This window comes from Phymastichus coffea, unplaced genomic scaffold (assembly GCF_024137745.1).
Source record: "Phymastichus coffea isolate CEN01 unplaced genomic scaffold, Cenicafe_Pcof_1.1 PCOF00074, whole genome shotgun sequence".
Taxonomy (NCBI): Eukaryota; Metazoa; Arthropoda; class Insecta; order Hymenoptera; family Eulophidae; genus Phymastichus; species Phymastichus coffea.
The window spans coordinates 900,273-912,215 of NW_026706885.1; the positions used below are offsets into that span (position 1 = coordinate 900,273).

The following is an 11,943-nucleotide window of genomic DNA, read 5'->3' on the forward strand; positions in this document are numbered from 1 at the left end:
CACTTTCTTTTATCGGATGCAGATTTTATGCATAGGGTGAGTCACATTATAATGTGTCACGACATAGGCTTAGTACTATAAGAGTATACAATTTGAAAAGCAGCTTAAGTTCTATTAGTAGTAATCTATTTCATTGTGCGTAAGAGTTGTGTTTATGTCTTGTTTAAATCAATCGTATTTTCGACTTTATTTATACTATTGTTTTATAATAGGATATGTATCATTTCTGATATATTCCTTTTTACTACATTGATGGTCTAAATTAAAAAATTTATTCTAATTCAATTCATGCTGCCTTTCAGAAAGTGTGAAGTAATTACAGATGTTTTGCTATTTTTATTTTCACTAGTACGTATTTTCAAAGTTTTTTTTTGTTTGCCCGACTTATGAAAGATTACAATCATTACAATTGAGACAGTGCACTACATTATGTTTATTAGTATTTTCAGTTTGATCTTTTCCACATTTGACGACATTTGATAAGTTTTTGGTGATCTTTGGAATTGTGTTAATATGTAAGAGTTTAAGACTACGTGAGGTACGAGAATATGCTGGTTTTGTACGATACGTCCAGTAGTACGTCTACATGAAAACTAATCCGTAATAGACAAGATTTATATATTAATGAAAATAATGATGTGGTTGTTCCAATAAATGTTGTAGATGGATTGAAAAAGAATGGTTTTGTATTAAGAGCGATGTTGCTCGTTCAACGTACAGTGAATAACTAACCAGAGAATCTCTGAACTAACTGCATCCGCAGGCTGCGACTGACCCTGTCTCGTCAGCCCTTTTTTCAGGTGGCTAGAATTTTCCTGCATACCATCCAATGCCGTCGTAAAGATAGTGCAACTCAGCAGCCGTCACGGACTTGTCATAAATGTTGGCAGCTGTCTATCGGACACATGGTGACCGCCTGTTGTTGACCGGCGTCGAAACCCGAGCGGCTATTACATTTTTTCGAAGTCTTATAAACTATTTCTACCGTACGCATATAACTGTAGTGGTTATATTATTTAACGTGTCTGTTTTGTTATGACATACACGCGCAACGTACAAGTTTAATATATAGAATAATTATTTTATGTGTTATACGCTGTCTGTTGTTGCTACAATTGTTGATAGATTTTTAATTTTCATCAGTTTTTTTAACAAATTTGTCATTGATAACATCAATAGAATAATTATTGTTTATACGAATATATTTTACCAACAATAAATTTCTACTATGGAATTTTGTATTCGATAATTTAACATCACTGACAACTAAATTATAAATCATGGATACTTTCTGGTAATATGGGTGGTTTTGAACTATAATTCAAAATTCTATCTGAGAAAGTTGATTTTGGTTACTAATTAGTAATTATTTTATTGTATTCACGGATCAACTTGACCTGATTCTTTCCAAAATGACAACGCTTATTTGCTAATATAAATACAAGGTACTTATGTAATACAAATTAACTATATTACTACGGACGACAATTACCATAAGTTAGTTTTATACAGAATATTTTTCATTTCTACGAATAAAGAAACACCTGAAGAGAATAACATAGTGGCCGAAACGTTATGCGAATATAGATAAATTTATTTTTATTTGCTACATGTCTTTTTTGACTCGGGGGATATTGACTAAGCACACGGAACTTTGTTATCATGTACCGAGTGACCAACCACATAGCTGTGATTATTTTATTGAAGATGTTATCGATTTTGATGATTCTAATTGGAATATTAATTAATATATATTTTTGAGAGTTTATATATATATATATATATATATATATATATATATATATATAAGCACCTACTGCATTAAAGTAAATTTTAAAAGAATTGTGTTTAATCTTTGTTTTTATTAGTAGTGATTGTTTCTTATAAATTTTTCATAAATCGCTTCATCAAATATAAGTGCTTATATTTACTTTACTACTTATGTTTTTTAATTCAATTCGTAAAGCCGATTCAATACTTTTATGTGTTTCATGAAAAACTGCGGTCGACAGTTTTATAATTTTTTTCAATAGATATTGAAGAAGAAAAATGATCACCGTACATTTTTCATCAGAAACAAAAAATAACCAACTGCATTACCCATAATTTGATGGCACTGTGCAGACAGAATCTTCAGAACTACTCACATGCATTTTGTTCGCGTACGTATCTTACGTATAGGAGGTTGTAAAATGGCAATCTCGTGCTCTTTTAGTACATAATTCGCAAATCATAACAAATGAAATAATACACAACTATCAAGTGAATATAAATTTATTATCATCTATATACCAATTCAATAAAATATCAGTATGTCAATATATTATGTTAATGTACAAGTAACGTATAAATTGGAAAACTAAATTTAGAGAACGTAGCGTCGCTGCGCGAATAAAATGATTGGCGTAGAGAATTTTAGGCGCGAAAACGGCACTCGGCGTCGCTGCGCACAGTTTAGCCAAGTCGAGCGCAGAAACTGCGCACACCACTGGCACCAGTCAGTACAGTACTCAGTAGCGCTCTCGCCGGCGAGCATTGTGTATCACAATTCTCTTGATTTCGGCAATCGAAGTGTGCTCATTTTTTGATAATTCTACTATGCTCCTCATCATCACGAATGCGCAATTGAGGACGTCTATATTAATTCAGGAACTTTGAGCGACATTCAACGGCAAGGTGTATCAAACGGAGCTCATAGCAGAATTTTTTACAGCAAAGTTCAAAGGTGCGTAGTATTTTATTTTCGCGAGAAAACGCGGGAATAGAGACCGTTGCTTTTCTCACTTTTTGCGAGCAGTTTTCATTATGAAATATTTGCGTTTTTACTTTCAATTGTAGATTTTGTGAACTGAGAATAGATTGTCTATATACTTTTGAGTTATATGTTTGAACAGTTATATCAAAACAGTTCCGTGCGTTACCCTCCTGTTCCTGTTGCTAACGGTTCCAGCCTTAGCATGCTATGTTTACGTACCTGTGCTTTTGGCCTTCAAACGAAAAGTTCAAGTGATTTCTTATCTGAATCTGAGTGAAAGATCCTATTTCACGTATGAAACAATTTTTATAAATCACTGTGAAAATAGAGAGTTATGTTTTTTTTTTTGATAATTGAGATAACTATATGTAAGAAGCAATATGTCTTAATATAAGCTCTAAGATAATAATCATTTATTAAATGAGATAGCTTGATACAGCTAACAAGATTCCAACTGTGTGTCGTCTCGCTATACAGCAACTGACTCCCGAGCAAGTCCATACAGACCTGTTGCCTTGATGCCGCCAGGATGTTTTGACTATGAGCCTCCTCGAGCTATATTCGTCGCTATCTTATCGCTAAACCCCATGAAGTTCGGTCGGTGTCAAGTGCTGCCACCATCGAATATAATTCCTTCTTTAAAAATAAGTTACTTAATATTTCTGATGATTCGTCGATACATATGCTATTACAAATAATTGAACTTTTGTCCGAGAAAGCTCATTCACGTCGCGAATAATTTTTTGATTAAATTGTTCCTTACGCGCTGAATAATAACGCTATAGGTATTCGATTTTAGACTTATATTTTAGCAAAGTTTTTGTAAATCTACTTACATTTTTTGTGCGATTTTTCGTATTTTGGTGTAGATTGTCCGCCTCGTTCGCGGGTCACCTCTAATCTTCCGTATCGTTGATCGTCATAAAAGTTATTGAAGCAGACACGAAAAAATTGAGCGCACTTTGACCTTTCGGCGATCGGGATAGTTTTTGTAAAGTGACTGATGAAGTTGCATAATACCGCATTCATCTTATCGCGAGTACAAAGAGAAGCATATACTTACTGATGTTTTACTTAAACAGACACACGCACACGCACATACATACTGACTAATTGAATAAAAATTTGATTTATAAAAAGAATTTGCGCAATATTCAAATTTTATGGAATCGAACCTTGAGTGTAAAAATTAATGAGCCTATTGATATCGTAATTTCAAATTATAATATTAGTTTAAATGAACTTCCTGTTCGTTCATTTTGGATCCATCGATAAGCCAAACTATCTTACTGCAAGCTTGTGTTATTGTGCTTTTTATTCTCATAATGAGTTTATAATGTATCGTGTGCACAAATAATATGAAAGAGTAGATAATTAAGAGAGTGATACGTGCAATGCATTGAGTATTATGAGTAGCATCTCCAATACTCGATCAAATATACTGCGATAAGCTGTAAAACGTTCAAATGTATATTGAAATGTTGGACGATCGCAATTCGCTTGATTTTCATTATAGATAAGTACACACGTTTAATTTCCTTATATAACTCAGTAATACACAAGATCGACACTGACTTTTTACGTCGGTGAATAGTAAGATTTCGATGACATTTTAGATTAGACCGAAAGATTAATATTTTGCGCATTCGGGCCTAAAAAAATAACTCTAGATATTTTTAAACAATATAACACATTCGTTCATTGCCATTAGTTTTGTGTGCATGTTATCATCCGAAACTGATTAGTCTTTATCTTTGAGATTTCATCTCTATAAGTTTTAATCATCGGTAAATTCGATGTTATCGCAATAGCAATACTTTGTACATGTCTCATATTAGAAGAATTTTTTACTGTCCTTCGTTACGCCCAATGTAAACAAATGTCGAATTATAAATATAATTAAAATTTTTCTGCGATACTCGAACATATCAATCCTATTATAAGTTTGTATTTATAGTTAAAATTTAATTAATAAAGTTATTTAAATTTCAACCAATTTTTTATTACGATTTAGACTGCAGAAATAAATTTGAAATGGGGAAATATAGGCTTAATCTTGTTAAACATTTTCGGACCCAATGACGGTAACACTGTCATTGCAAAATGTATTTGAATGATTTCATTGCGCGAAGCGTTTTTTTCGATGTTTCGTGGTGAAGAATTATAATTGTCTTAATCTGTGAACGATATTGCGCGATTGACTTTTGTTCTTAAAGTGACTAACACATATTTAGCACTTTTCTTCCCTTCTTATTCTTTTTTTCCATGTTCAGTCGTTACAATTATCGGTTTATTCATTCGCCAAAATTTTCAAATCAAACTATATCAAGCAAATATGTACATATTTAATGATGAGGTCTTTCTCTCTTTCTCGATCCGTTCGCTATCAGTGCCCCGCGATGTTTACCATTTCTCGCTATCGTCGTTATTTTCCTTTCGCCATTACCTTAAATCTGAGACAGAACACAGTCGTTATCTTAATTTATACAGAGAAGAGCAGAAAAGTATATACAGTCGAATGGAGTGTTTTTTTAAAAATTGTATCACAACTACTGATTTTTTTCTTCACTTGTGAAGCTTGTAGAGCTTACATGTTTTTGGATATATAAATATCATTAATCGAGTTTCAACTTATGCATAGTATTTACGGACCCCGGGATTCTTTCAGTCCCGTATTCGTTCTAAAATGGTTTGAGTAATGTTTGTAAGTTTGTTTCGGAAAAAGCTGCAACATTACGCGACCAAAGAAGAATTTAAGCAAACTTGAAAAACACACGAGCGAATAAAGTACTCGTTTTATACGTGTAATATATTGACTAGTGTCTCCGAAGGTTAGTCATTCGTCAAACTTAAGATTGTCAGAATCGATGGGAATTGCTGTACAAGCTCAACAAATGCCGCGAATAAGCCTGTTTGCTGCAATTATTTTTCGAGCGACAATCGAATTATTAGAGATCTGGAGCATTGCAGTGTGCGGATCGACGACATTTGCAATTTAGTCGCGTGGTCTGAACTTTGGATCTAAAGATACTCGTACGTGCAGCGAGTAGCGCTATATGGGACTGCGCCGCCGTTGGTATTGATAGGCCGAGGTCATGCCTTCTCGATACCGATTTATCGCCAGCCCCTTTCCTTACTGTTATTGTTACTTTTCAAGCGACACGAGAATTACTTACATGCCTGCATCCTTCGTTTTCTCTCTCTACTCTACTTCGCTTATATGCTGTCAAAGCGACCTTTGACCTAGTCGTACCGCCTTTCTTCTCATTCTGGTATGATTTTTCTTCGAAGCCTATAATAATCACCCATTTGTTTTCATAAACCGACTCGTTCCCCATCCGTTTTTTCTTCTCGTCGTAACATAAAAATTGATCTTTCGAGTTCGAGCACGTGTGTCGTTTATGCCATATTTGTTGCTTGTATACCATGTGTTTTTGTTTACGTTGCTGGCAGCGTGCTACAAATGAATAGTAGCAATTTTGTGAGGCGCACTGTCAACAGAACTGCCGATTTCTTTAGGCTTAGATCGTCAGAATTTATACAGTTATCCGTCAGTGACAGATAGTAGGACACGATTTGCGCGCGTAGATTGAATAAATTGATTTGCTAATTGACACGATTCATCACTTTACACTCTTTTTTAGATACATAAAGTTGAGCTATATCATCATAGCCGTCTTCTTGCGATACGTGTGAACCCGTTGATATTCGCGCTGTTATTACTTATCTCGCATCTATTATTCAACTTCCATCGAGTAATTTCGTTAGAATAGCTTAATATTGATCAACTTGAACTTACGTTGGCATGTTTGTTTTAGCAGGTAACGGTTGGCCAAATGAAGGACATGGATAGTGTGAGCAAATTGGTGTTGACCGGTATTGAATCGGCCGCGCAAATGTCCGTGGGACAGGCAATTCTCAGGATGGTCGACAAAATCATGTGGGTGATTGAGAAATCGATGCAATGGAGCTTACCTGCTCCGGAAAACGTCACCGGTAAGTTATGTTCCGCAACGTTTTCATTCTACTCTCCGATTGTTACTCGATACTACTGTAATTCTCGTATATTTCATGTTTTTTCCTTCTTTACATCAATGCAATTTAAACGTTCAATAATTAAACTACAGTGAAGTATTTGCTTGTAACGATTTACTGAACTTCACTGAATAGTCGGCTTGTTCACAGAGGAGAACGGCAAGTCGTTCGGAAAACCCGAGCTAGTTCGGCCACTTCCATGGATTGTCTTTTTACCAACGATTCTTATGCTGCGTGTGTTTCGTGCTAGCATAAATGCGGTGGTAGTCATCCTTGGCTACCCTACAGTCGAACCATCTGACATGGTAATTTTTATTCACGTCAATTGACATTTTAACTTAAATTTTTTATATTTGCTGATGGCACTCATGTCGCTTTAAGCACAGTTTCAAAAATTATTGAATTTTTCTCTAAAGTGTTAATTTACGATCGGTTCTAGATTCGTGTTGTTCAAAGGGGCCGCAGACGTCTGAGGACAATCAAAACCAGTGCATTGAAGAGTATAAGACAAAATCAATCTTCGGTTGCCCAGGTAAAGCTCGAGAACTTTTTTCTATTGTAGATTAATTGTTACTTTCTTAACATCGACTAGTTGTTGGCAAAAAAACATTCAATCTAACAGGGTATCTAAAATTACTTTAAGATTACCAAACGCGACCCGTTTATTCGATTGATTATATCATTGAAACAATATTTTATTGTGTTGACAATATACATCATATTGTACTATCATTTAGTAATAGTTATTTATATTCCGGTTAAAAAGGATTAGTTTTTCTGTATCATTACTTTTATTTATTTTAATTAATCAGTCAATTAATCGATTTAGTTTTTCGATATAAGTATATTCGTAAGTCAGCATATTCCAAATAGTTATAAAACATAACTTTAATTATTTATTTTCTTAAATACTGAAGTGAAAACTTTCAATATAATTTTTTTATATGCATTCGTAAAATAAATTTATAAATATTATAATGCCAGCAAAAAGTCGATTACTGTGCATGTCACCTTTATTCCACTATGTAAAGTTTGAAAGAGTCCTAACGAGGAAGAAAAAAGTTCTTGAATGAAGTAGACAAAAATTCTTAAAAGCTCGATAAAAACGTGCCCGGTGGTGGTGGGTGTAGGATAGGCCAATGAGCATGAAAGAAGCAAGTAAGAGCTTGGCCAAATCTATAAGATTGACTCTTTCTACACTGTCTTGTTTGGATGCTGGATCTAAATCGTCTCCGTCACCGCCTCCGACTAAAATTCGCGTTTCTAACTATCTTGACATGGTGAGTTTTTTCACTTGCTTGTTTTTTTTTAACATTTCAATTTTCTTCTAACATTTCCTACTATGCACGAGCTATTAAATGTGTAGATTGTTTGTATATAAAAATTATTGTGTATAATAGCAATCGATGTAAACTGATGAATCTCACGAACCTTTCTTCCAGTCAACACCAATGCCGGAAGGAAACATGCAAAATGAAAATAAACTTAACAGCCCAAAAGGAGACGTTAAACGCAAGTATTCCGAACTTTCAGATGACAGCTCAGAAGACGATTTCGATGACGAGGAGACTCTAATTGCTAGAATTGAAAGATTGGCTAATGAATCTGGCAGTGATGAAAGTTACAATGTGAGTATCAACTCATCCGATAGCTCGTTATTTTATTTTGGGAAAGTTGCGATTAATTATGAGCTAATGTATATATACATATCTTTCACACGTGAATCACATGTGTTACATTCATGTTGTATATTACTTTGTTTTTACTTATCACTTTAAATGAATTGACAATTCAATTCAAGTATACTTTTTTAGTGTCGACGTTATGATGCAGTATTAGTAACTTTTATCAACGCAACATTTTGTTGTACACTTGTTGACGTATAAATATATTGCGGTATTTCATATGTGCATGCATCACGAGAAAGACCTTGAGACTTGACCCTCTCCAGTCAGATAGCCTGCGTGTGCTTCCAGATATTATTAAGTCTATCTCATTTCTATAATTCAGTGATAATTGCATTATAACTTTTATATTTATGATATTGAAAAGAATATGAAAACTGAATTGCGTTCTTGCATTGAGTAAAATAATGAAATTTCAATCTCAATACAAAATAAATATGCGCTGCGAATATTTTTGCACAAATGTTAATAATTATATTTTACTTTTCAGCCTAATGTAAGCAATTCTGATGTAAGTATTTCCACTGACTCGGACCCAGACGTGAGCATTACAATAAGCGAAGTTGAAGAATTAAATATAAACGGTTCGGATGACGAATCAACTCAACGTGAAAATCCTGCAAAAGAAAAAGCGCAAGAAGACAGCGAAAAGAAAGTAATGTCCTCTATTATAAAGATTGATAACTAACCGCTTTAGTATTACAAAGTCATTTTTGAAAGTACATTCAGTTACTTAAGATTAAGGAACATAGAACTTAATTTTTTATACATTCGTACTTACTGTTTATTTAATAGCACTTTTAATTTCATTAAGCGATATTTCAATCACCATATGCGCATAAATATAAAGATGTTTCTGAACCTTGCTCGTATTTCGAGCGTAATATTGTTTTATCGTATAAAATGGAGCGAAACAAGGCAATTTTTCCGAAATTGTTGAATTATGAAAGTATAAAACTAAATTTTTTTATAAACGATTTGAATAAATTTGAGATATTTTCATAACGTTTGCTTTTTTATTACTCATGGATTCCTGATATAAAAAATATCATTACATTTAGTATGTTTTGGTGACAAATATTCGCAACTATTACTGTATGTACATATATAGAAGTTATAATATAGCTGCATTATGTTTCAACATGTCAGTTAAAAATTGTAAATTGCGTTATATTACTTAATTAGTTTGTTGATGCTATAAGGAAAAAAATGAATTTTTTTCTATTGTTGGTAAAAATATAAGGATTACAGATGCCAATTGATTCGTATGGTTAATTAATTGTTTGCATTCACACTTAAATAAAAGCAACATTCGTTCATGAATAAATTTTCCAGCCATACTTGCAAATTACTCATTGATGCCACAAATATTATTTGGATCGTTATAACAGTTATAAGCACAATTTATTTCCTCTGTCCCTTGCAGAAATCCAGCAACGAGGCTGAAACTGATAAAAATCTGCAAGTGATGGAAAGGCCTCAGCAGTTGGCCATCTCAGGGTGGGGAAATGGGTCCGGAGAGACGTACGTTTCTGGGAATGGGGTAGGTGGCGATACCGATGCTACCTATTATTCACCGATCAGCTGGAAGAGTATTTCTCCAGATTATTCTCCCGATAACAGTGAGTTTTTTGACGATATAGTCTGATAAGTCAAGCTTTATTTAGGGATGGCACCGCTTGGTTCGTAATTAATTTAATATTATTTATACAAATGACATAATTACCTAAAGATAAAGATTAATATACATGAATAATTTCGTTTTTTTTTCAATTATTGTTTTTGATTGTAATAACAGTTGATATTAACAATTTTTGCTCATTCGAATATTAAATATCATATAAAAAAACTCAATATTCAACAGCGAATAAGTAAAATTATCATTAATATGACGATACGTGAAATATTATTTTTAATATGATATGTATGTCCCGTTTCATTTTTCTATCATTAATATGTAATAAAATAACATTGACACACACACACACACACACACACACACACACACACACACACACACACACACACACACACACACACACACACACACACACACACACACACACACACACACACACAAATGGATTCAAAGGCCTGTCTAAATAACTAAAAGAATATTAGAAAAGACCTGCTTTGATACGTTTTCAGAGGATGATCAAATAGACATTGAGAAAAAACCAGAAGAGTTAAGCAATGGAGAAGTAAATAAAAAAGAAAAGAAAAATCACGGTAAATAATTATAAATAAATATATGTGCGCGCGTTCGTGCGTATGTGTGTGTGTGTGTGTGTGTGTGTGTGTAATTTATTTATTATATACATACATCGAAAGTTTTTCTTTTTTCATATCAAATGATTTTTAAATGATATAAATTTTATTAAATGAGTAACAATAAATGATGTGTTCCATTAATTCATAATATATAAAATTTCTTATTATTTGACGTTTTTCAATATTTGTATGATTCACTGATTTTATAGCCTTGAAACATTAACTTATGAATAAAGAAAAAGTATCTTCGTATTTTACATATTTTGTTCTTTTGCAGACAGGAATGAAGCGGGCATTCAAAGTGATGAAACGGTGGTTAACGGATTAACTAAGGAAAAAAAAACCTCAACGTCGTCGCAAAGTGGTGGTAGTCAAAAACACCATAAGCACAAACGAGGCAATCACGGTCATCGAAAGAAAAAGTAAATTGTCGAAATTCAGTGCCATGATTAGCACCATTGTCATTTTAATAGACATGCATCTTCAAAGTGAATAAAATTGATTTTTCTGTAAATATGCGAAGATGGTTTAACGTGTTCAGCATTATACCAATAGAAATTTTCATTTATATTATAAATTGTTTATCTATTCATACTTAGTTTTATTCAAGTCAAGTTTAATTATTGTCGTTTTAATTTCTTTTTAACTGCGCACCTTATTTAGTTAAACTAAAAAAGGTATATTTATAACACACATACTTTATAGATCAATGTCCGTTCTTCCATTTTATTTTTTAATAAAAATATAAAAAATAAATTTCTCAGTGGATTATTTTATAATGATGTTCAAGTACTCATTTTTAATATTTTTAGTTTTTTTTATTACAAGTTTTCATCTATTCAACTTAATTGAATTTGTTTAATACTTTCATTACGATTATTTTGTAGTTGAAGTTTGCAACTACCAGTAAATAAATATTTGTTTAATCAATAGATAAATATTTCCTTAAATATTTAAAAATTTTTATGTAAATGTTAAGATCATTCTAACATGCTGTTTATTAATGAGTACGATAATAAAAATTCTGTCATGATGTTGAATGTTAAAATGTATGTTATATGCCTTTGAAATCAAACATGTATTTACACTTATATTTGTATTTGATAATCGTACTGATTTCAAAGTTTGTAATTTTTCATATCAACAATTCTATGTAATTAACTTTATTATAATAAATTATTTAGTCCAAAGTAACAT

The 11,943-nt window shown here is 32.6% G+C and overlaps 1 protein-coding gene across 6 annotated transcripts; it reads left to right on the forward strand.

Annotated features, from left to right (window-relative positions):
* Window positions 1-2,468: 2,468 nt before the first annotated feature.
* Window positions 2,469-11,547, forward strand: LOC131668102 (uncharacterized). 6 transcript variants are annotated; one of them, XM_058941962.1, is made up of 10 exons: window positions 2,469-2,725; window positions 6,574-6,751; window positions 6,926-7,095; window positions 7,230-7,322; window positions 7,921-8,070; window positions 8,233-8,418; window positions 8,966-9,130; window positions 9,902-10,097; window positions 10,624-10,704; window positions 11,028-11,547. In XM_058941962.1, exons 2-10 carry the CDS (start codon window positions 6,592-6,594, stop codon window positions 11,072-11,074), a joined length of 1,248 nt encoding a protein of 415 aa, XP_058797945.1. In that variant the 5' UTR covers window positions 2,469-2,725; window positions 6,574-6,591; the 3' UTR covers window positions 11,075-11,547. The 6 variants fall into 6 exon arrangements, with proteins under 6 accessions (XP_058797945.1, XP_058797941.1, XP_058797942.1 ...); XM_058941958.1 differs by having other exon boundaries at window positions 11,024-11,545; XM_058941959.1 differs by having other exon boundaries at window positions 6,577-6,751; window positions 11,024-11,545.
* Window positions 11,548-11,943: the final 396 nt, after the last annotated feature.